Source organism: Haplochromis burtoni, unplaced genomic scaffold (genome assembly GCF_018398535.1).
Source record: "Haplochromis burtoni strain Fernald_Lab_line unplaced genomic scaffold, NCSU_Asbu1 Contig_2, whole genome shotgun sequence".
NCBI classification, from domain to species: Eukaryota; Metazoa; Chordata; class Actinopteri; order Cichliformes; family Cichlidae; genus Haplochromis; species Haplochromis burtoni.
Window position 1 is genome coordinate 3,759,977 of NW_024582363.1, and position 24,816 is coordinate 3,784,792.

The following is a 24,816-nucleotide window of genomic DNA, read 5'->3' on the forward strand; positions in this document are numbered from 1 at the left end:
AAGCGTTTCAATGAGATGGCTGCAGAACTGAAATGATTATCAATGTGTTGTCCTGCATTTTACAGGCAAGATGAATTTGGATGAGTACTTAAAAAGAATTGGCTTCCATGGCTCCTATGATAAACTGGATCTTGCAACACTGAAGCTGATCCACAGGCAGCATGTTATGTCCATTCCATTTGAGAACCTCAGCATCCACTGTGGAGAGAAGATTACCATGGACCTTGAGGTCATCTTTAACAAGATGGTGAGGAGCAGCCGTGGAGGTTGGTGCCTTGAGAACAACTCCCTGTTTGGCTGGGTACTGAGACAAATGGGCTATGACACTACAACCTTGGGCTCCAGAGTTTTTAGCCCTACTGGTGGTGAATATCACTCTGAGGAAACACACCTCATTAACAAGGTCATCATTGATGGGAAGGCTTATATAGCAGATGTAAGTTTTGGGGTGTCACTCCAACTCTGGGAGCCTCTGGAGCTCATCTCTGGAAAGGAGCAGTCTCAGGCGGCGGGTGTCTTTCGCCTCATAGACAAGGGGGACATGTGGATGCTGGAGAAAACTGGCAGGAAACCAGAGGTTCCTAATCCAGAATTTGCTAAATCAAGTCTGTTAGACAAGAAGCAAACACAGGTGATTTACTCCTTCACCTTGGAGCCTCGTGAGCCATATCATTTCTCTCAGGTAAACCATGACCTCCAGTCAGACCCCACCTCACTGTTCATCAATAAGTCCATCTGCTCTTTGCAGACACCCACAGGATTCAGAGCACTGGTTGGCTGGACCTACAGTGAGGTCACCTTCAAACCAGAGGAAGGTGTTGATGTGTATGACATGAGAAATGTAACAGATGATGCGCTAGAAGAAATTCTGAGGGAAAAGTTCAATGTGAAGCTGCAGAACAAACTGAAGGCTGTAAACAAAAAAGCATGCTACACACTTTAGAGAATTAACCAGCAGACGTCCTGCTTTGAAAAAGCTTTAAAACAGTAATCAGAATTAAAATCAGAATACTTTATTAATCCCTAAGGAAAATTCTGCAAATCAAGCTTTGCAAAATTTCTGTTTTTGAAAAGTTATAAGTCACATTGAATGTCACGTTTCATATGATGCATTTCTATGACTGAAAGAAGTAAGGTCACTTTTTCAATGTGTTGTTTCATTTTATTCACACACACTTTTGCAGGTCCAGAGTTGTAAATATTTTAGTGACCACATAAGGAGATCAGTACCAAAATTAACTTTTTCTTTGCATTTCTCAAATACAACTATGAAATTGTATATATTTAATTAAACAAATACAACAAATCATGTTCTGTCACTTGAAAGAAACATTTCTACCTCAGTTGTTCGACTTGGAAAGAGGTAAGTGGTACGATAACGACACCTTGTGGTATAATAGACATGGTGCAGTGTTTAACTGCGTGAAAATTTGTCTAATAACACTAATTTATTCATATCAGTGACCAAAACCGCAAGTCTCGTCCGTGGATAAGCAGATGCAGCTCTAATTACCTCTGCTTGTCGACACACAAACCTATATTTTATTTTGTTCTCATAAATGTGGTCGAATTGAATCTCACGTGTTTATAAGAAGTAGCTGGTTGTGGTACTTAAAACGTGAATGAAGTTAGGAGACTCATGGCTTCACGCCTGAAATAACTATTAAATATGCCAAAGTGACGTCATTATTTTGCGACAATAAATGACCTGTCAGAGACCCGAAAACAGAACAACGTAACAAGTTGAAATTAAAACGTTGAAATTACAAATTTTAATTCCCAACTCTTACACTTTAAAATCGAGACCTTTAGTGGAGCCTGGGAGAAAACAGCTGTTCATACCAGTTACATGATCTCAAAAGGATTCACACACTCCAAACCAGGATAAGCCAATAACACTGCACACAGTGAAATCATTCATAAAACCCACACATAGAGGTGTTTGCTTTTACGATTAAGATTCTCCCAACGAGACCCACCTAATTTCTCTCCTGCCCCCAAATAATAAAATTAAAAATACTACAAACCATATTATGATGATTAATTATCATAAAAGCCTATGCATCCTTGTATTTTCTCTGTCTCCCCTGCCTGGCGCGTGGTTGTACAATTAAAAGGCTTAAACCACGAAACCTTCAGCTCATTCTCATACACAGAATAAATCAATAACAGCACCTGATATCAATTAATGTTGAGTCAATGATAATGAGTTCCCAATCATTTTATAGTATTTACAAAAATATGTTACTGCAGTCAAAACCAATTTAAAAAAAATAATAAATCTATATGCAAAGAAACGAAAGTCCAGTTTTAGATTTGAAATACAAATTTGAATAACATGTGGAATTTTGCCATAACCAATAATGCATGAGGTGGATTGTAGTGTTGCAGTCTTTGCACCTGATTTGGTACAACTCTTATTTAATCTGGAGGCGTGTGAGAGGAAAAGTGTTTATATAAATATAATTGAATTTCGTAAAGAGTTGGTTAGTAGCGCCTCTAGTGGTGATACCTGGGGTTTTATAAGTGCAGCTGAGCGTTGACAGTCACGCACCGTTTGACTATTAGCTACCGACAGCACGCAGCTGCAGGGCACAACCCAGCCCACAGGTAAGTTGGACTAATTAAAGCAGTGACACAACACATGAAGCTATTGTGCTTAAAATAAAAACTAATAGTGACCACTGATAATATATTTTCCACACTGTTTCTGTACTTTGGTAATAGATGTAAATAGTCAAGCTAGGAGATATTTTTCAGATTGTTCTTGAGCAAAAACTTTACCGTGAACAAGACTTTTTGCTCCTTTTAGTCAGGGGCCAGCGCCATTTTGACGGCGGGAAAAACAAGGCCAAGTAATTACTCCTAATGGTCTTACCTTGAAACGGAGTTATTGCAAGTAACCTTCCCTCCAAATACTCCTGCGCAAAATGTCACAGCTAAGGTTTAGGATTTGCGCTAATGTGACTGCATTTATGAAAGAGACCTGGGTTTCCAACACACCAGTGTTGGCCGTGTTCTACCGGAGGTCCACCACACAGCCAAGTGTTCAAATTCAACTGCCATCAAAAAAAGAAGAAACTGTCATCCCTGTGTCAAACTCGGAGACATGGCGCCATGATGCTGTCTGCAGTTACTCAAAAGACTTGACAGAAACTAAGAGGATGGCTTTCAGGGTCCTTTTATTTTATCTTTATTTATTTATTTTTTCCACCAAAGACAAAACAGTGTAGGAGAACCTACAGACCCGTTAAGGACTTTTATGTCTTATAGGAAGCTTTTACCAGTTGTCCTCTTATTTATTCAAACAGGTATTTGCTGAGAGTGTTATCTTCGTTTTAGCTTATAGGTGCTGTGTGTGTGTTTAAAAAAGAAAAAGCTTTAAATATGTTGAAAGCCAACATTTGACGTGGACCCCCTTCATTCTTTAACACAGCTTGAACTCTTAGGCAAGCTTTCTTATAATTGAGCCTTCAGGAATAGTTTTCCCAGGCTTTCTGAAGAAGATTCAAAGCTTCAGGGCTCCAATCCATGACTGGTGGTGCCCAATTGTGAAGTGGTGTGTGGTTTTTTTTGTTTTGTTTTATTTTGTCCCCCCTCTCTCTATCCAGGTATGCCTTGACTACAATGCTAGGGTGTTTGGGATCATTATCATGCTGAAAAAAAGGAAACATTTGCCAATCAGGCTTCCAGATGATATTGTGTTGTGGATCAAACTCTGATGGTACCAGTTTTGGCAAGGTCCCCAACACTGATTTAAATGCAGCCCAAAATCATGTGTGTCCACTGGGTTTTACAGATGGCTGCAGATGCTCACTATACCTCTCCCTTGAGCTGGATAAGCCTAGCTCATTAGAAGGAATAAAGAGGATATGGTTTGTTTTGTGGGAAAAGGCTTTCATCACTCATTGGAGCAGAAACTCTGAGCCACATTCATGAAAGCTTATTTGTTTTGTGTATTGCTTCTGTCAGCTAAGCAATTGGGATGCGCCACCCCTATCACCATCATGATCGATGCATATTATTGAATGAGACTGGCTATATACATTCCTTTTGTAGTATAAAGTAGCTCACTTACCTTTATCCTGTTTTTGCTTCCAGACTCATCAAAACACATCCTTGATCAAACGCCAATCAAATAAGGTAAGGATAAAAAATTTCAGATTAATTTAGTTATAGTCAACATTTGTCATTAGAATGATATTTAATGATATTTAAACATGTTTGCGCGAAATGTTCAGATCATTTTAATTGTATTCAACATTTCCGGGGGAGCACAGCCCAAAGACTAGTATTGGTAAGCAGCTGTTGAAAGGGTTAAATGAGGGGTAGGATAACCTGCCCTATTAAAACACTAATGCTTCCACCATCTTGCATTTCCATTGTCTTTACATGAACAGAAAACTGGAATGAAATTTAATTGTTATAAATTTAATGAGATACTCTTACATGAAATGTTAATTAAGATTAGGCGTCTTGAATTGAATCATTGATTCTTAGATTGTAAGGAAGCAAAGAGCCTGCCAGGCTAGACCTAGAGTTGGACATCTGGCTGCATCCTATAAATTGACAGGATGTGACACAAAATGAAAGGTGTTGGGGTTTTCTTTTTTTTTAAAAAGCTTTGTAAGTGACATGCTGCAGACCTAAAATGATTATCAATGTGTTGTCCTGCATTTTACAGGCAAGATGAATTTGGATGAGTACTTAAAAAGAATTGGCTTCCATGGCTCCTATGATAAACTGGATCTTGCAACACTGAAGCTGATCCACAGGCAGCACATTATGTCCATTCCATTTGAGAACCTCAGCATCCACTGTGGAGAGAAAATAATCATGGACCTTGAGGTTATCTTCAATAAGGTTGTGAGGGGTACCCGTGGAGGTTGGTGCTTTGAGAACAACTACCTGTTTAGCTGGGTGCTGAGACAAATGGGCTATGACACTACAACCTTGGGCTCCAGAGTTTTCGACACAAGCATTAATGACTTTGAATCCCAGGAAGTACATCTCATTAACAAGGTCATCATTGAGGGGAAGGCTTATATAGCAGATGTAAGTTTTGGATTATCTGGCCAAATACGGGAGCCCCTCGAGCTCATCTCTGGAAAGGAACAGCCTCAGGATGGAGGCGTCTTTCGCTTCATATGCAAGGACAATTTGTGGATGCTGGAGAAGACTGGCAGAAGAACGGAGGTTCCTAACCCAGAATTTGCTAAATCAAGTCTGGTCAACCGGAAGGAGACGCGACTGATCCACTGCTTCAGCTTGGAGCCTCGTGAGCCAGATCATTTCTTTCAAGTGAACAATGACCTCCAGACAGACCCCACCTCACTGTTCACCAACAAGTCCATCTGCTCTTTGCAGACGCCCACAGGATTCACAGCGCTGGTTGGCTTGATCTACAGTGAGGTCATATTTAAGCCAGATGAAGGTGTTGATCTCTATAACATGAAAAACATAACAGAAGATGAACTAGAGGCTGTGCTGATGGAGAAGTTCAAAGTGAAGCTGCAGAACAAAATGCAGGCTGTAAACAGAAGAGTAGTCCTTGAATTTTAGAAAATTACTCCTCATACATCCTGCTTGGGAACACTGGCATGAATGAAGCTCCCTGGCTTTCTGTTTATTTGAAAGATTATCAGTGGTGTTGAATGTGTTTTGTATGACTATAAATGATACACTTGCATGGAAATAAAAATAAAAAATAAAAATAAAAAAGTCAAGGCATCATTTCAGTCTGGTTTTGTTTTTTCCTTCTATCTTCCCCTCCATACAGTTCTGCAAGTTCAGAGATGGAAGAAAACATATCGGTGAATTGTCTAGTATTTGATTATTATTTTATTTTTGTTTTTAAGGCTTTTAGAACGGTAAAACGTATAAACAGATCAAGGTCAAGATGAACATATTTTCATTTTCCAAATATCACTCAATTGATTTCTAGTCTTAACTAAATAAAATCAATTCAAGTCTGCATTGTCCCTCTGACAGAAAGGTGACCAGTCCAAGGTGTACCCCTGCTTCTCCCATTGTGATGGCTAGAATAGGATTCCAGAACAATGCCATCTCTGTGATCCTGAACTATGTGCGGGTGGATGGATTCAAACAATCATTGGACTATCTCAAATCTGTCTGCTCAAAGATTTCAAACTATTAGATGCTTGCATTTTCTTCCATATAGTTTTTATGTAATCATATCAAACTACTTTCCATTCGTAAGAGCGCTTTCTGGAACATAGAAACCAGGTTTTCTTGACTGTTACATAAGCGAAACCTGCCATCCATGCAGTTTGCCTGCAGCAGGCGGGACTTCAACGTTGGCACCGCCCCTTATTTGGGTCACATCCAATCATATTAGCTGCGCACACACTCGATCAGGATTGGTCAACAGGCCTGTCCTACAGCTGAGGGGAAGGGTGTTGTAGCTGCTTCTCAGACCATAGACAGTGGTTCAGACATGAACTCCTTGGAACAGGCCGAAGGTAATCAACAGTAAAAGCGACTCAAATTAATCAAATGTGAAGTTTCAGCGGGTATAGTCGTTGCAGCCAAAGCCACGGAATGTTTACTGAGCAAACGTCTTAAGATGGGTTGTGAAATTTTGGCGTAATAATGCGTTAGCCGGCTAGTTTTCTTAGCATGCTCGTTAGCCTAACTGACAAAACATTCAGCCACTGATACCCTTCATTATTTACACGCAAACACATGTTTAATTGTTAAATCCCCCCGCTTTTGTAACTGGGATCGTAGAGTCATAGCCAGCAACTTTTTTTTTATTTTTACATATGTAGGAATATGATCAGCTTGGAAGTGAAAGTGTAGCAAACCTACAGGGCATTTAAGAGCTTCATTTTAAGTAATGGTGGGTTTCTGTCTTCAGTTTACAACTTTGAGTGATGACACCAACTGAGCTATAGGGCTAAGGCTGGCTTTATTTTAAGATTAAATTTCATGACATTCTTTTGGGGAAGAGACTAAAAAAAGCTTTTCTGGGGATACCTGCGTAATCCTTGGTCCAAACACAGCGTCTGCTCATGGTCCTGTTGTTTTGTTGCAGACCTGAAGGCCTTTGAGAGAAGACTGACAGAGTATGTCTCCTGTTTGCAACCTGCCACAGGCAGGTGGAGAAGTAAGTAACAACAGCAGAGGAGTTACAATGGTTGACATCTTTTTGATATTGCAATTAACCTGAAAGAAGTTCATGTTGATCTCAAACTGCAACTATTAGCTAAAGCTCTACGGTGAGTTGATTTAATATCTTGTTCTTGTGTTTTCTTTCAGTGATATTGATAGTGGTGTCTGTCTGTACAGCTACTGGAGCTTGGAACTGGTTAATAGACCCAGACACACAGAAAGTAAGTATTTGTCGAGAAAGTCTGACTCGAAGAGAAATCAGAGGTATATATATATCCCTTGTATTGAACAGTATGGCCAACAGGGATAAGTGGTATCATTAGGTAACTTTTGATCCAATAAAAGCAGCCTCATGCATTAATAGATAATTGTTCATGTATTAGTACAGTTTAGGTGAGTTCTAATCAAGGTATAGTGTCTGCACATGTGTTTTAACTATAACTGACCACATTGTCAAATTTTAGGCTAGTCTTATAAGAAGTTTTTCTGTCCCTTAAGCCTCTTTTCTATCTCTGCCTGTCTGAATATCTCCATCAGCTGTGGTATATCTCGAACGTTTAGCTTGTCTCCCTGGATGTGTTCATGGTTTGAGGTCTCCATCTTTCTGAAAAATTTTCATTCCTCATTCTATAGAAGAGCAGCCAAATTTGAAGATGGTTTCCAGATTTTTGTATTTATTTATATCTTACAGTGTCTTTGACAGGATTAATGAAGTCATTCAAAATTTTACCTTCATTCTTTTCTAAATCTCCAAGTTAAAGGTCCTTGAAGTGCATATGGGCATGCTGAAATCTTGTCTTTCTTCATTTGTCTTTCATGCATTTCTGAGCCTCCATAACTTCATAAGTAAAGCCAGTGGCAACATAAAAATTTCAAAATTGAAAGTTACATTTAAAAAGAAATACATTTTTCATCCACCCAGAAGTGTCACTTTTAATTAATAATAATTTGGTATTAATTAATTAATTAATTTCTATGTCATAAAATAGCAGACACAAGCACTGGTGCTAGATGTTGTCATCACATCCTAAAAAAAACATCTGTAAAAGTAAATATTTTCTCACCCGGATTGATGTTGCTTTGTTTCCTTTTGTCATGCAGGTATCTTTCTTTTCATCCCTATGGAATCATCCCTTCTTCACCATCAGCTGCATCACTCTAATAGCTCTTTTCTTCGCTGGAATACACAAACGAGTTGTGGCGCCGTCAATGTATCCTTGTTTTTTTCTACTTCAGTAAATACAAATTAGCGACTCATGTACATGGATCAGGTATCTGTGACAGTTGCCCATCAATTTAATTCGGTTAAGTTCCTATGTTTACTGTACCACACACATCTGCAGTAGTGTACTGGTGGCTACTGTGGAGAAAATTAAACTGACTTCTTACAGTTTACATCTAGCCTGATGTTGCCTTGCAGATAAAATAATTCCCAGGCTGTGGTTTTTCCTAATCTCTTCATCTTGACCTTTGTGATAAGATCATGGGTCCTCAGAAAATCTGATTATACTCATATCAGGCAGTTGAACAGTGTCATGGTGGATGCTGTCGACATGGGTCTGCCATGGTGAAACTAAGATGGACAACAAAAGCTTGTCTTAGATACTTTTGTATCTTATGTTTTGTGCAGGACATATAAAAAGAGAACGTCTGGATGGAAAAATCTTACTTTTAGTTTTAAATAAGTATCTTATTAAATGAAATAACTTGAAATGTTTGCCACATTGGCCATCCTGTCAACTCATATTTTCTCTTCCCATTGGAAAGATGATTCAGTCTAGTTCCTGCCTTAGTTCTGCCCATAGTCTATATTTATAAAGCTTTCTTTCCTACTATAAGTAAACAGGCCTCAAACAAGACAACAGCTTGATAAGAAGCAGTGTAGTGGTCAGAGTCCACATGTGGGTTTAACAGCCTGTTGTTGAAGGCTCAAAACCATATCAGGAGATTATGTCATGGAATAGAAAATGCACTGTTAATCAGGATTTGCACTGCACTTGTCAGCTATGTTAATTACTTTATTTGATGTGAATGGACTTTGGTTTCATAAAGGGTGGTTTGGTGTACATTTTGTTGTAGGAGGTTATTAAAGCACTGAAGCATCTTTCTTTAGTATTTAGAGAATTTGACCAGCTCTTTTGGGTTCCATGCAGATACCTCTAGGTCACTTCATTCACCTTCCTAAACAGCCTGTTTGACTGGAATCCCATCGTCTTTGTCTCAGTAAAGAATTTAGTTTATTGATTTCTCAATAGTTTCCGTTTTTGTACATGGTATCAGCAGATGTCCAAAGCTGATTTTTGTCAAGTTGAGGAACATCACATAGTGGATTTATTCCTATTTCCATTCCTGGTTATTGTCTTTAACCGTTACCCCTGCAGTATTGCTGCTCGCTGCCGCACAGTTTTAGCAGAATACAACATGTCCTGTGATGATGTGAGTCAACATGGTGATTTTTATTTTTTTTACCATTTTACTAAAATTTAAGGTTTTATTTTATTTTTAATTTTTTCTTGTCTTTTCGCAGACGGGGAAACTTATTCTGAAACCACGACCAAACATCCAGTGACCACACGCTCCTGGGTTCTGTCAGGCCTCATCTTTGTTGATTGCCTTCTTGTCTTTAATTCCTTTGGATGCTCTTAGATGAAGTATGATGGGAAATGCATTTTCAGCAAAGAAATGAACTGAGAGGCCCTTCTTTTTTTTTCTTTTTTAACAGTGTTGCTGTGTTGTCATCATTGAAGCTGCTGATTTACTCATGTAACCTTTGACATATTTTACACATTCAGAGTGAGGGTATATTTCTGTTTCTGTTCAGCATGTATTTTATCTAAAATGTTTCTATTTTAAAGGTTATTTGCCTAATAAATAAATTCATAAGACGTGGGAATATCAGGGCTGTCTCTTTATTTCTTGTTGCCTTCTATTCTTCCCATGGAGCTTGTCACATGCGTAGCTTGTGCGCTTTTGCGACAGCGTCGTGCTTTCTCTTAGCAACCAACACTTTACGGCAGGGAACAGTCTTCCACATGGCCTTCAACAAGGCAGAAGCCGGAGCGTGTGTTTGATCCGCAACAAACTCAGTGTCAGAGAAAAGAAGAGGGGAGTAAACGCCGCGTTATACGCGCAACTCGCACTTTAATAATCACGTGAAATGGGTAAAAGTAAAACCACTAAGTTTAAACGTCCGCAGTTCAACTCGGTCGGGCTGCCGGTGACTGTGGTGAAGGAAGGAGACTGTGAGGAGGAAGAGCATGGTGATGATAGCTGTCCAGCTGCGGAGTTGCTTGAGAAAGTAGGAATATACACTGCTTCTTCTTACACGAATGTCTCTAACTTTGAGTTTAAGAGCTCCTATTTTTGCAGTTTCTAACATTTTGAATAGCTGGTGTCACGTGCTTTTAAACACGTTTCCTATAGTTGCAGAGTCCCAGCGCTGATGTGCGAGAGTTTGCATGTGCCAGTATTTCTCGGGTGGTGCAGCAGAGTCAGACCATTCCGGGTTTCCTCCAGAGGGATGCTGTTAGGCGCCTGGGTCCCATGTTGCTGGACCGGAGCCTGGCTGTCAGAGAGACTGCCACTGGAGCTCTCAGGTGAGTCTGGGTGTAACAAATAATCTGGTTTCCTGTCACTTGACGAAGACCTGGATCACTCGGGTCATCTAACAAGTAATCAACACGTGTGATCTATTTTGTTGCTAGAATAGGCCATTTTAGTGCTGGGGTCATCATAAAACATATTTGAACTTTTCTGTGTTGTCAGTTTGCAGTGATTTGTATGAGCAAGGGCACAAGAGAAGTGGCAGTCTCTGGTGGAGGTATAAGGATAGGGATGGTCGACCAAAACAGAACATCATTGGCGTAGTTAAAGTAGGAGGTGATGAGGCATGAGTGAGGGTGCCAGCTGCAGAGTTTGAGAATAAAGCTTTTAGTATGGACATGTGTTCTTGAAGTGCTGGAAGGCAGACTTAGAGGCAGATTTGATGTTGTTGACCTCCAGAGACCTCCCTCTTCTCGAGCTTTGAATTGGGAACCACAACCAAGAGTTCATTTTTATTGTTGTTCAATTTGAAAAAGTTTGCTGACATTCAAATTCTGATGTCTTTTAGGCAGTTTACAAGGCACAGAGGAGGGAAGTGACTGTTATCCTGATGATAACTGTGTATCATCAGCATAGCAGTGGAAGCTCAGCCCATGGTTATGGATGATGTGACAAATTAAAGGGCCCACAACTGGCAAACAGATGATGAGTTGTGGGTGCCCAAGGCTCCATGGGCAGCAAATTGTTGCTAACAGAAGAGCTAATGAAACTTGCTGAAAACCTCAAAGAGCCAGTTCCTGGCATGGGTTGTTGCCAGAGTTGTTTCAGTGGCAGGTGTGAGACCCTCACATTATCATTCTGGCTGTTTAAACTTCCTTTGGTTAACAGTGTAGTTGTATGTAGATACTTTGCGATGGAGTGAGAATCATCAAGAAGAGGCTGTTTATGCTAGCAAGACAATGCTTTTAATATTTTCTTCTCTCGATTACAGCAAGTGAGGACGTTTATTGCTTGACCACATGCCTTAATTTCTCTCCCATTTGTGTGCCCCAGATTACTACTTGACATTAGTAATGTTAGTGCTTTTCCTGCTGTGAAGAAAGTCAGGTGCAGGTAGAGGGAAGTCAGTTGTCAATCACATGCTTCTGCAGTTTTTAAAAGTGTGTTATTGGATAATAAAAAAATAAATAAAATGAGTCACATTGTGCCATTTCATTTGGCTCCCTTATATATATTTTAGTTACACATACAGCTACACATGCTTTTTGCTTATATGCATAATGCATGTATTGTGTGCTAGTTTTTAGTGAGCACTGTTGATACTGCAACAGAAAATGCAGAAAGCTAAGAAATGTGTCTACAAAAGCCCTGGAAAACATTAGAAAATGTAATCGTGGCTCTTTTCTTCCAATCACTTCAGTCAGTGTGGTGTTACAGAACTGAACTTTTCTCGGGCTTCACAGAGAGAGGTGCATATAAGAATACAAATAGCACAGCTCATAGTCCAGTGCGTTTACCTCTGAGTGGGTGGCATTTGTTGACTTCTACACACTATCCAGGGAGCTGCTTTGCCTAAACCCATCCACGCATCCCTTTTCTTAACTGCTTATCCACCTCAGAGTCATGAGTGGACTGGAGCCTATCCCAGGTGTTATGGGGTGAAAGCTGAGATGTAGCCTGAACATGTCAGCAGTCTAATAGGGCTAACACAGACAGACAGACAACCAGTTTAGAAATCACAAGTTAACCTACTGTGGATGTCTTTGGACTGCGGAAAGAAACTGGATTATCCAGAGAGAAGCCACACAGACACAAGGAGAACATCCAAACTTCACACAGAAATGTTCACAGTTGGGCAGAAGAACCAAGGACCTTTCTGCTGTGAGACGACTGCATTAAACCTCACAGAATGTTTCTAGTACTTTTCCAGTGCAAAAGTCTTGAGCCACCCCTTATTTCTTTATATTTTTCTTACAAGGTGACAGCCTCGCTTGCCATTTTGTTTAATGTGGGCTTGATCAATAGTTTTCCAGGCTTTTTTAAAAAGTGTTTTTGCACCAACAAGTTAATTCCCAAATAGCTATTTAAAAAGAAGTGTGAGGATGACAGAAGAAGTGTAAGGCTTACAGCAAATGAAACGGTATCAGAAAGTGATGTCCTTAAGAAATAAAACAAATCCAGTACAGATGTGAGAACTACATCTGGCCTTTTAGTTAATCAATTTCGTGTTCACTAAAGTCTCATAAGAAATGGTCTCAGTTTAGGTTTGGCTGGCAAGAAGACATTCTTAAGGGAGAAAAGGCTAAGACATGCCAAATCACACAAGAACTGGAATGAAAATAAGTGGCAACAGGTCTAATAGATATAGATGGATATATAAATTTGAATGTTTTTGTTTCAAATTGTCAATATGTACAGGGAGGGAGGTACAGCAGTGAGTGTCTACAGCCATCTGTAACATATGGTCCTGGCTGTGAAATTACAAATGCAGAAAAGTATTGTCAGATCTTTTTAATCCCTTTGCAACACCATCTGATAAGGCACTGATTGGCAAGAAAAGAAAAGACTTTTGCACAGTATTGTACATTGTGCGTAATACCATGCTGTGCATGATGAGTACAGTACTGTGTGTCATATTGATATTAACCTCTAGTCTGATTTGAGGCCTTTCAGTAAACCCTAAATAGCATTTTGTCTCCTCGAAATCAAAACAAAACCATTGCTCACAGTGGATCTCCCGGCTCCCCCCCACCCCTCTGCTTTCCTCTCCCACACACACACACAATTACAAACAGCATCTCTGACCGCGAGTCTCCTCTGAGTGACTGATGACTGTGCGTCTGTGTGTGTCTTCCTTTGACAGGAATCTGAGTGCATGTGGAGGTCAGGAGGTGTGTGAGGACATGGTGAAGCACGACGTCATGACTCCTTTGACAGCACTGCTTAGAGAGGTGAGACTCCATCGCTGCTTTTCGCTCACCGCATCACTTCAGTTGCTCCTCATCAGCAGCTGTTACAGCAACATCAAGCTATAATATCCTCAGCAATTAGTTTGTATCTCAGAGCAAATATAGTTGTGGTTACGGTATATATAAGTGGACACTGGCATCAAATCCAAGCTCAGTGTTGGCCTTTGTGTAACTTAAATTAGCCATAAAAAGTTTCTCAAATTTTTGAGGGTCAGAAATGATCTAAATATGTTCAGATGAATGATTGGAAAATTGAGACCTGTTTTACTTGTTCTGTTCACATTTGCAACACATTTGCTTTCCAGTGCTGTGCTGGCTTTGAAAGTGCCGTTGTGTCGATGAAAGACCAAAGTAATGCAGTGGAGGATGTAGCCAATGAAGCTGTACACTTGCTGTGGAATCTGTGGTAAGTTGACCTTATTTGTTTTCATAGAAGGCTTTTTTTTTTAAAATTATTATTGGCTCAGAAAGGTCAGTTTGGCCACATACATAATCAGCCAGGTCTTGCTATGGGTCTGACTGTAAAATCTTTGGGGACATGCCAAAACATCATCCATTCACCTGTCCTTTGCTGTTGGTTAATGATCAGCTCATGAGGGTATTCTATGTCTAGTAACTACATAAAAGTAAAAGAAATCCAGAAAACCCCATATATTTGTGAGTTTATTCCTTGAATTTAGTTTTCTGACATCGTCTCTGATAAATCACTCTTATTGACCTAGGCATGCTTTGTATTATTTGTTTGTCTTTCAGTGAAAGCAGCAGCCAGGCGTTGTCTGTGTTTAACAAATCCGGTCTCTTGGATGTGGTTGTTCAGTGCCTGGAGAAACACCCACACAACCTGGAACTAGCCATATCTGCTGGTATGTCTAAAGCATTTATTCTTATTTGCTATTTAACATTGAGATTTTATTAAATAAAGGTGTACATTTTGTAGGTGTTCTCTAACCATCTTCATTTATTAGGCGACACACCTCTAACAAGTACTGACAGGATGCTTAACACATCTGTGCTATTAATATGGTTCTAACACCAGCAAGGAACTCCAAGAACAAAGCTAGCTTGTAGCTTTTGTGCCCAGTTTCAGCTTTTAAACACACTCTCCTCTGTGTGTTCCCCAGCTCACTGTTTGCACACTGTGAGTGAGGATAACCCAGAGCTGCTTTGTAGCATGAACACTGCTGTGCTCGGAGCCCTGGAGAATGTGCTGCTGTCATCTCAACCAGGCGTGACACAAACTCTCCTCAGGACACTGGCTGCAGGTACAATTTGTCCCTTTTCATGTCTTTTTTTGTTGTTGTTCTAAACTTAACCACAATTAGACAAATTGACCAGCACAGGAGTCTGTAAATTGTAATGTGTCATACCCCTTCCTGAGCCTGAACTCTGTCTGATGTGTTGCTCAGGTACGCTGTGGAACATGAAGAGTAGTCTGCCTGCTGCTCGTCAGGCCGAGACCGTCAACGCTGTGGTAGCTACCTTATCACAATGCCTGGATTTGGATGCAGGTATGCTAATACCTGAACTTAGACAAGCAGAGGAGCTTCGCCACAGAAACGCCCCAGCTGTGTCAGACATAGAGGGCCAAGCTCCAGAAGAGCTCGCTGAGGAGGAGATGATTGAAGAGGAGGAAGCACCTAAACAGAAGAGGAATGGAAAAGCTGCGAAAGTTGATAATGACTTCTCTGACCTCTTGCCTGTACGTATTAACTCTTACAATCTCTTAGGCCCATTTAGAGTTAAGAAAACCAAAGCAAGGACAGTTACAGTTGAGGAATTGGCTGTTTCATACCTCTAAACTGTCTGATCCATTATATAGGCATTGAATTAATTATGCTCTGCTTAGTATTAAAATTCTGTACTTTCAGCCTGTGGGCCTCTGGACATAGAGGTTGAAATCAGTAAACCCTTATGTATTGCCATTTGCATTCTTCCACTCGTATGTAAAATAATCTGAGATATTGACCAGTATTATTTTATTATATGCACATTGTCTTCTAATTTATTCATCAGCACAGAGCATACGCTCTGTTTTGCACGAGAGCGTGGACAAGTGTTTTCAACTGTAAAAATGCAAATGTTTCCAATTATGCTGAACAAAAAGTATATTCTACCTGAAGCAAAGCTTTTTAAAACTCAAAATTCCAATGTAAGCATCCACTGCAAAAATAAAGTATCATTTTGATTAAGGTTTAATTATAACATGGTGTACATGATGCTGTAATGATCCCTTAAAGTAAAACCATTGGTGGCTGCCTATTGGCTAATTCAGTACTTGACAGAGGGCATTTGGGGTAGAAGAGTTTATGGCTCTTATTATGCATTTTTCACTGGAAGAAAACTGACTTACTTTCATTTGGCTTTTTTTAGACCAATTTTAAGTGATTAGGGTTGGGGTTCTAATGACTCATAAGTCAAAGTTTAGGGCCATTTCTCAGGTGTTTTAAAGGGTTAATCTCAATTTGGTTTCAAATTTTTTGTTGTTAGGGTTTCTTTGTTTTGTTTTTGAGGTGCACATTAATGCCTGGTGAAAAGGTGGTGTGTGAGTCACGCTGAAATGTGAGCCAGAGCGACAGGGCAGACAAACTGTCGGGTTTAGGGGGGAGCAGATTAGGGACACCCAACAAGGTTCAGCTGAGGACCAACTTGTGGCTTCCACCAAGTTGACAGTCCCCAGACCTGACTCCGGCGAGACAGAGCTGTCCCTCTAAGCTCAGTCAGAGCCGAGGCCCTAGGATTGTGGGTGACATTCATGGTGACGTACCAGAATACCCTCTAATATTGCGGGTTGTTTGGGTTGTTCTGGTGTACTAGTATGAAGATTCATCTGTGGTAAACCATTTATTTGTCATGCAAACACAGTTTTACACTTATTCCTTCAGGAGCAACACCCTTTAACTGGGTTTTAATGCTCACTGCACCGCAAGAAGGACATAGTGGAATGCATCTGTAGAATTATTTTTCTTTGTAGCAGTCAGCTGAACCCAGACTGGGTGATAAGAGTGCTAAAAGGCATTGTTTTAGTAGAATGTTGACTCACATGGCTGATTGTTTTTGTCCAGAGGGGGAAGGAGGAGCTGAGGGAGGCAACGGCCTTGCTGACAGCCCAGCAAACGTCCTTGGAGATCATCGTCAACATGTGCTGCTCTGACGGTGAGTGGTGTGGCCACGGACAGCCATGCTGACCCCAGGCACTTTTCATCAAATATATTTCCTATGACACAGTCACCAACTATGTGTTTGTCTATCGGAGAAACTGTTATAGCAAGAAATGCACACAAAGGTCTCATTTGAGAACATAAAAAAAAATCTTCATTGTTAATTTCTCTAATTAACTCTCTGTGTGTGCACATGTTCAGACCCTTCTGATGACGAGTGGGAGGAGGAATCAAGCAGTGATGAAAGTGACATGGGTCCCGATGGTCTTTGTGATGGAGTGTCCAATCTGATGTCTCCATTGTGCTTGTCAGCTGAAGTTCATGGGGCTTTGATCAACCACAGCATACCACAAAAGGCAAATGACAGTCTGCTTCTTCAGTCACATCTCAGCCAGTTCATCACCAAAGCTTTGACGCGCTTGTGAATGTTGTTAAGCTGTCATTTTAGCTTGCATTGCTGTAAATACAAATTTCAGATTAGATTGATTATGTGGTGAACCTCACCCATCTTCTCCCCCAGGCTGAATGGATTGCGTTGTTTGTGCAGTTTCATAGAGAACTCACTTTCACATACAGTTTATATGCACCTACGCAGCCACTCCCAAATGTAAAAAGGCTGCCATAATATTCCATATTTTCCTGTTTTTAAGGTTCTGAAGAAAACAGAGTTCCCTAAAAAGGAAACTGTGGATTTGTGCCATCAAAATCCCTCCTGGAGAGGCCTGATAAAAAAGTAATCCTCCTCTCTTCTTCCATTGAACTTCACTGTCTGAGTTTAACTATCTTTATTCTTTCTCATTTATAAATAAATTATTTTTTTTAAGTCTCTAAATTTTAAAATAAAAAGTCTCACCTTCTTTTTAGGATGGAGCGCGTTCAATCCCGGGCACTGACTTGCCTCCACAGTATCCTCTCCACCATGGATGCAGAGTCTTTGGGTGGTGCAACAGCCCTGCAGGAAGCAGCACAGCATCTCTCCTCTATGGTCTTTGGTGCTCCAGGTCTCACATTAATAAAACTTCTTCTGCAGTATTATAGTACCATTTGTTATTTTTCTATTTAAAGAATGCAAAAAAGTGAGTATGCGTTTGTGAGAAAGGAAACTACAAATCGAAACTATGTTTCTTTCAGAGATTCCCAAAGACGAGGAGTTTCTAGAGGCTGTCATCAGCGCCATGCGATCTCTTTTACAGATGATTGCCTCCAAAAATATCCCACAGGTAGATAAGACGCCACTATTTAAATAAACAGCTAAATCAGTTTTGGTGATTACAAAAAGAGGTCAAAGTCTGTGCAGCCGAGGTCGAGGTATCCCGACTTTTAGCAGCTAGCTGAGGGTAAATGATAAAAATGCTTGATTCTACATTTCCCTGTGCCTAATTATATAGTCTTTGTTATCATGGCTGCAGAACACATGACAGGAGTGTACAGGTTGAATAATACTCCATATGTTAGTTCCGTCTTTGGTAACTGCATAAAAACAGACCTGAATGTAAAATTTCCGCCTTGAACTGAACTTTAAAATCCACTGCCACTTCACACTTGCTTCTGTTGACAGTTTTTGTTCCTGACAGCTCAGTATCTATGTGTTTGGCTTTTGTTTTTGCTAGTGTATGACCCCCCAGCAGCTGATGAGCTTGAGCGAAACGGCCACCCGCTGTGATGTTGTCAGCGTGAGGGTCAACGCCGTCGCCATTCTTGGCATCACTGGCAGCACATTAGCCAAAGAGAAGGGCACTGCAGAAACCCTGCAGGTATCTCTTTCTCTCGTTTATTCTTTTGGAAAAGTTGTTCTTCCTCTAAGAACCTCTTCTTCCACAGATGATCGGAAATGCGTTGCTTCAAGTTGCCACAAAGGATCCTGAACTCGTTGTAAATGGAGAAGCCCTTGATGCTTTGTTTGATGTGTTTGCGGATGGAGAGGAGGCAGAGACAGCTGCAAAAAACATCAGTCTGCTGCCTGCACTGAAGGCACTACAGCCTGTCTTCAAGACCAAGGTACCAAAGATAAATTCATCTTTACTGATCTGTGTGCTTGATAATTTCTCAATATTTTTTCAGCTATGCTTTTTTTTTTTTTTTTTTTTTTTCCCCTGGAAATATACGAAGCACCTTTATTTTTTTCTTATCTCGCCACTGCATTGTGTGAATTCTCCTTTGAATAACAATTCTTTTTTCTTTTTTTTCCACTACCAGATTCGTAAAGAAGGAAAAGGCAAATACAGCCCTCAGCAGCTGTGTGTGCTGGATAACATCAGAGTGAACCTGAGAAGATTTATTGGTTATCTGGAGAAGGTGTTGAAAAAATGAGGACTATAAAAGCCTGTTTGGTTTGGACAAATATGCTAGCAGGAGCATAGAACGAGACAGAATATGGTTGTGAAACCAACAAGTATTTATGTTTATATTCTTTAAATGATGGTTTACTGTTTGTTGTGCAGAGCGAAGGGAATGTAATAACCGTTATTGTATGCTGGAGTTGGCAGGTTTTTCCCCACCTAAATTAAACTTTAAACAATTTTGAGACTGAGTTTGTATTTTCATGTCTGATTGAAACATTTTTGAAAGATCAGGTGTGGGATCTGGCACCAACTTTTCTTATGGGCATCCTTCTTTGAATCCAGCGGGCTTGACGTTGGTGTTTGCAGTACTTCTACAAGAATGCTGATCTATTCAAAGTATCTGTATAATTATATTGATGGCATTTATTGTACTTTGCATTGTACTTTGAAATTCTAAGTTGTTGTTTTTTTCCAATGAAGACACTGGTCTGCATACACATTTTTTCAGTAATTGAAGGAGATTGATGGTAAATTTTGTAGATTTTGTTTAATCTATCAGTAAAATTATACATAGATCTGAACTGTCTAAATCCCAGAATTCCCTGTTTTGGTCATAATGCGGATATCATCATACGTGACTGACAAAAATTCACGTAAAGCTTGTTAGCTATTCTTGCAGTGGTTTCTTAGACTTTTTCAACAAAATATCCATAAACTTGCTTATTTCAGTAAAAATGAAATTAATGTGTGAATATGTCATCAGGCTGTGAAGGAATACCCTTTTTGAAATAAACCCTGATTATTATTTTTTTTCTTCAATGTTTTTCTTTTGCATTATGTGAACCATTTCAGGAATCTTTCCATGACTTTCCAAATACAAACTGGTAGAAACACTGAGATAATATATCTCAATCTCAATTAATTTGTCTTCATAAGGTGTTGGACTGCTTCAATATATACTGGCATGCTGCCTGCAAATCTCTGGAAATCTACTGAAGGGACTAAACGTGCCTCCAAAATATTTTCCCTCATGTTGTGTTTTGATGATGGTGGTTGAGAGCATAGCCTTGTTGGTCCTAAATCACTCATAGGTGATTTAGGACAAGTCACAGAGGACTTGAGATCTAATGACTACAAAACCCCCACACCATGTGACTCGCATCATTTTCCTACTCATCAAACCATTCAGCTACCCCCATGTTCCACATGGAGCGTACGTGGGTTCGAGGTATGGTGGTTGCTGACTGAGCAATTTACTGACCTTAAACAATATTCAAAGTATGTTGCAACAGCTACCTTGACTCCCTCCATAACAAATATTCAAAGACCAGCATATCATATATTTTAAGTATTGGAATTGATCAATAAAATGCTGAAAAAGTGTGTTGCTTTTGGGAATTTGAAAACTGAGTATGGGAACTTTTTATAAGATTTGAGATTTTGTAGAATCATTTATTAGATTAGCTGAAAAAGACATTAATAGTGACCCCCTTTTTTTTAATTGCCTGGTTAGAAGTTTATATTGCATCTTCATCTGTAAGCTGTTAAATCATGGTTTGCATTGTTGTGAACTATATTTACTCTGCATGAGTACTTAAACACACTGGGTGATTATTGCTGCCCTGCATCAAAATATAAAATATTTGCTGATTTCCAGAAAAAACATTATTACCTTGTTCAATTCAGTTAAAAATGCCTATAAAAATATTCAATCTCATAGTTTTGTCACAAAAAAGCAGATCAATTTTTCTTCGCTTATGACCTGTTTGCGCTCATTGTATTTCAGCTTCTCCAACACAATTTGTATATTTGCATAGCCTTCTTTTAATTGCACAGAACGACCAATTGACCATAATGGCTATTATACAGTAGGATACACTTTAAGGTGGTTTTTGACCTCTCAGTTGATGCTAGACCAAAGTAACCCAGCTGCTTCCTTCAGCAGATTAAAATCTTGTACATGTATGTACAAAATGACCAGGCAACAAATAAGCTACTAGCATCTTCAAAATCATTAGAATGTTGTGGCTCTGGAGAAAAGAAAAACCCCATCAGACTCTTCCCTCTCATTACCTGAGCCAGTAAAAATGTGAGGTGGTATTTAATCTGGAGGATGTACAGGTCTCATTACTGATGCCTGGTTAAGGTAAACAATAAATTATTTTGTTTTGGAACTGTATCTAGAAATATATTGATTAAACTGAAGTGGCAGTTGTCAAAGTGTTTTTGTGGCTCCCTTGATTAGACTGGAATACCAAAACACAAGTCTTTTCTCTTTCCCTTAATCCATGGTCTTGACACACACCCTGCAAACTGAATGAGATGCCTATGGCTTGTCTTGGTCACCCACTGTCATCCAAAAAATGAACAAAGTATGCCCTTTTCATTAAATCTTTGATGTTTCGTCAATGTTTGGATGTAGTGGAGCATATAAATAGAAAAAAACCCATCTTTTCATATCGTATTTACAATCGCCACTTGTGAAATAACATGACTGTAGAGCAAATTGAGTATGAATTTTGACATCAGCAACCCCAAATTAGTAAAGTGTTTGATTTCATACAGCAAGTGGGATGCTAGACAGTGTATTGGTATGAGTACAAGTCTACTTTGCTCAAAGTGTCTGTTTTTACTACAGAATGGATGAATGAATTAGAAGGTATTTTCTTTAGCATTATTTTAAAAAGGTGCAATTAATGGTAAGAAAAGGCAATATCAAAGAAAATCCAGGGTGTCTGTAACATTCAGCATAATTTTATTTTTTAAAAAGCAAGGCTCTCAATAAGGTTTTGTTTCGTATGTATGCTAAGATGTAAGTTAATAATAAGGAGTAGGAAGGCTGTTTTTTTCTTGAAAATTTTCCCCCTGTCAATTTAACATTTTATAAGATAAATAATTCTATATTAAACATTCGTTTTTTTTCAATTTTTTTTCAAATATGTCCCGAGTTTCTGTTCTCAAAGTTGGTTTAATTATTAGTTTTATCTTTAAATTAACTAAATTGAGTTGTGTTATTTATGCACTATATGTCACGCGTTTCCCACGTTTTCTCCCATTATAATAATCAAATAAGGAGAATCAGACGTTATTATGTAACAAAAAAAATAGTCGTCCGTTGCGTAACAACACTGCCCGCCCCCTTTTCACTCGCTCCGCGCATGCGAAGTACAGATATACACGCCGCCATTGAGGGACCCACGATCTGGAGGAAAGGGTCAGAGAGGTATTTCTACCAGCGGTTCCTGCACGTTTTTCCAGTCTTCTGCTACAACTTTGGCTTGAGCTACCGTTTTTAATACTTGACTCAGGCTCTTGACTTATTTGCTGTGGATGTTTTTGGGTCGAAAACTGTCTTCATCGTTACTACAAGGGAGCCTGTTGTTTTTCTTTTTTTTTCTTTTAAAAAAAAAGTAGATTCTAGAAGTAACGGGCAGCAGCTATAACGAGGCTACAGCAGGCTAGCTAACGTTAGCCAGCGACCTGGCTAGCTGCACACGAGCTGAGCATTGCTCGGTGGTGGCGGGGGGGCGGTTTGCCTACAGTGTCATTTGATGGATCCGAGGATCGCCTGGTTCCAACCAGAACAACGTGGACCCGCTAACAACCTGTGGATGCAGATTTGGGAGATGACACAGAGAATTGGCTACTTGTACGTGAATAACAGCTACACTACTGTATCGAGCCCAAAAGCTAACGTTAACGGGGTGTCGGGAGCCGTCGTCGCGGAAGGAAACGAGGCACCCGATACAAAAAGCAGCGGCATCGGAGAAGCCAAGACTCAGGGGATGTCGGCCCCGATGGGGGATGGAGAATTGACAGTACAGGGGGACTTCATACCACTCGAAACTAACAGCAACCACAACAGCCGAGTCGTTGGTACGGGCGGTGTCGGTGGAGGAGGGCAGCAACAGCACGGCAGCGGGGTCGCTGTTAGCGGAGTCACGGACGGACAGCCCCCCAAAAGAAAAAGGGACAACAAAGCTAGCACTTTCGGATTCAGTGTCATCTTAAACGGTGACAATAAAGAATATGTTGGTTACACGGGGACGCCATGGAAAGAAAGGAACTACTCAGAGGGAATTATAGGGTAAGAAAGAGTTTAACGAAGTTGGAAAAGAGAGAACCTTTATAAATTATTTTACTGTATTGGACCCCTTAATGAGGGTGTGAATGTGTAAGCCAACCCCAAGTAGGTGTTCACCTGCAGTGTTTTATTTATTTGTTTATTTAAAGCCTAACTTGAACACCTGCATGCTGAGATAATTGAGGCTGTCAGATCCCATCCCCACCCACTTTGTCAGCTCCACCTATCGTGTTGGGCAACCATGTGCAATGTTTTCTAATTGCATTAAGGCTCATTTGAGCATAAAATTTAATACTTTTGGTTGAAAGGCACCTTATTTAAGACTATTATATAAAGGTTATGAAAAGGTGCTGTGGTGGGAGTGGCGTGAGTTCACATGGCTCCTTGGCCAAAATCATGTGGTATCTCCTTTGCAGTCCAGAGTTAAAAGAAAAAAAGTTTGATAGTGCTCTCTGCCACTATCATGAAACACCAAAATAAGGAAGTATATTGTGGAAGAATGGCCTTTTATCCCTCCAAAGTTGCAGAGAGTTAGAGTCGGTGTTAAGCTCTATGGTTTGCATATCGATGACTAGCTCCTTGTTACAGTCTCATTATTCTTTCGATTCTACGTGGTTCTGGATAAATATTCAACACCATATGAGTCTCTGTAGTATTTAGAACATTATAGTGATCATTTAGGTTAAGTGATAAGTGTACCCAGTCTTGTTCTTATACGTACTCATTACTGTTGCTGGGTAAAGTTCATGTTTGCGTTCACCAACAACTTTAGGCGAAAGTGGGGAGGCGAAAACTCCTTTTAATAGAAACGAACCTTTGGAAGAAACAGACCACTTCAACTGGTTATGAGAGGGAAGCAAAGAGAAGGAAAATGGAGAAATGACAAACAGTACAATAAAAAGTCAGTAAGTTGGTGGGGGTCAGTAACTGCAGATCAAAAGCCTTCTGCTCTTGAGCCAAACACACCTGCAGTACAAGGAGAAAGAGAGGACAAACAGTTAATGGCATTCAATGCTGGTGTACAAATGCTCAGAGGGTGAAAGATATGACAGAGGACAAATTGCAAAGGTAAAGAATAACATCATGACACTGACAAATACAAGGTGAAGGAATGCAAGTCAACTCAAAACAGGTTGGCTAACCTGGGCTGATGGTAGATCAAATCTGCTGTATGGATGCTAAACTACGATTGTGGTTGTGAAGTGGCCTTTTAGTTAGTGTCACTGTGGATTTCTATTAGCCTGCGGAGTGTGATCATAAGTGCTGTTAGTCTGTGGACAGCTAAGGAGTGTTTGTAGCCCCTTTTAAGGAAATAAATTATTTTCCTGTTATTTCTAACCACTAACAACGGTGTATTTTAACACAGAGTGCACTGTGAAAGCAAAAGAAAATGCAAGTTAAAAGAATTTTTGGCATTGGTGGTGATTTTTGACCAGCACTCATGGATGGTCAACATGGTTATAGCATTGTTATGGCAATCAGTCTGTTTCCCTGCTTACAAACAAACCCTGCTTAAAATCTGGTTGTATTTGAAATATTTATTATAGTCCTAATGCTTTTCCTTTGGAGAGGGGTCAAAGACTCTTTGGGTACCAACATTATTCATATGCAAGGGAAAAAATACTGGAGTTTAATGCTAACATCAG

The 24,816-nt window shown here is 39.8% G+C and overlaps 5 protein-coding genes across 12 annotated transcripts in view; all 5 read left to right on the forward strand.

Moving 5' to 3' along the window:
- Nucleotides 1–2,265, forward strand: part of LOC121811741 (arylamine N-acetyltransferase, pineal gland isozyme NAT-10-like) — an 8,538-nt gene extending 6,273 nt beyond the window's left edge. For 6 of the 7 annotated variants that reach the window (XM_042218309.1, XM_042218317.1, XM_042218308.1 and 3 more), the window contains one exon: nucleotides 66–2,265. In XM_042218309.1, the coding sequence (XP_042074243.1) occupies nucleotides 71–943 (873 nt within the window). In that variant the 5' untranslated portion in view covers nucleotides 66–70 and the 3' untranslated portion in view covers nucleotides 944–2,265. Of the gene's footprint in view, nucleotides 1–15 lie in introns of all 7 variants that reach the window. The other variant, XM_042218315.1, reaches the window with a different exon arrangement.
- Nucleotides 2,266–2,382: 117 nt separating this feature from the next.
- Nucleotides 2,383–5,714, forward strand: LOC102299414 (arylamine N-acetyltransferase, pineal gland isozyme NAT-10). Of its 2 annotated transcripts, none has more exons than XM_005912991.3 (3): nucleotides 2,383–2,610; nucleotides 4,102–4,143; nucleotides 4,685–5,714. In XM_005912991.3, exon 3 carries the CDS (start codon nucleotides 4,690–4,692, stop codon nucleotides 5,560–5,562), a length of 873 nt encoding a protein of 290 aa, XP_005913053.1. In that variant the 5' UTR covers nucleotides 2,383–2,610; nucleotides 4,102–4,143; nucleotides 4,685–4,689; the 3' UTR covers nucleotides 5,563–5,714. The 2 variants fall into 2 exon arrangements, with proteins under 2 accessions (XP_005913053.1, XP_014188925.1); XM_014333439.2 differs by lacking the exon at nucleotides 2,383–2,610 and adding an exon at nucleotides 2,632–3,311.
- A 646-nt stretch (nucleotides 5,715–6,360) lies between these two features.
- On the forward strand, nucleotides 6,361–10,019 carry cnep1r1 (CTD nuclear envelope phosphatase 1 regulatory subunit 1). The gene is made up of 6 exons (XM_005912987.3): nucleotides 6,361–6,482; nucleotides 7,058–7,129; nucleotides 7,282–7,355; nucleotides 8,236–8,345; nucleotides 9,516–9,570; nucleotides 9,662–10,019. The coding sequence occupies exons 1-6, from the start codon at nucleotides 6,458–6,460 to the stop codon at nucleotides 9,701–9,703; spliced, it is 378 nt and encodes a 125-aa protein (XP_005913049.1). The 5' UTR covers nucleotides 6,361–6,457; the 3' UTR covers nucleotides 9,704–10,019.
- A 118-nt stretch (nucleotides 10,020–10,137) lies between these two features.
- heatr3 (HEAT repeat containing 3) lies at nucleotides 10,138–19,326 on the forward strand. Its single transcript, XM_005912986.3, has 15 exons — nucleotides 10,138–10,432; nucleotides 10,558–10,730; nucleotides 13,541–13,628; nucleotides 13,952–14,052; nucleotides 14,400–14,509; nucleotides 14,768–14,908; nucleotides 15,053–15,345; nucleotides 16,709–16,799; nucleotides 17,006–17,160; nucleotides 17,455–17,537; nucleotides 17,669–17,805; nucleotides 17,936–18,024; nucleotides 18,415–18,558; nucleotides 18,626–18,802; nucleotides 19,001–19,326. The coding sequence occupies exons 1-15, from the start codon at nucleotides 10,292–10,294 to the stop codon at nucleotides 19,112–19,114; spliced, it is 2,037 nt and encodes a 678-aa protein (XP_005913048.1). The 5' UTR covers nucleotides 10,138–10,291; the 3' UTR covers nucleotides 19,115–19,326.
- Nucleotides 19,327–22,260: 2,934 nt separating this feature from the next.
- Nucleotides 22,261–24,816, forward strand: part of tent4b (terminal nucleotidyltransferase 4B) — a 36,662-nt gene continuing 34,106 nt past the window's right edge. The window contains exon 1 of the mRNA XM_005912985.2: nucleotides 22,261–23,173. Coding sequence (XP_005913047.1) covers nucleotides 22,638–23,173 — 536 coding nt within the window. The 5' untranslated portion in view covers nucleotides 22,261–22,637. The remainder of the gene's footprint in view (nucleotides 23,174–24,816) is intronic.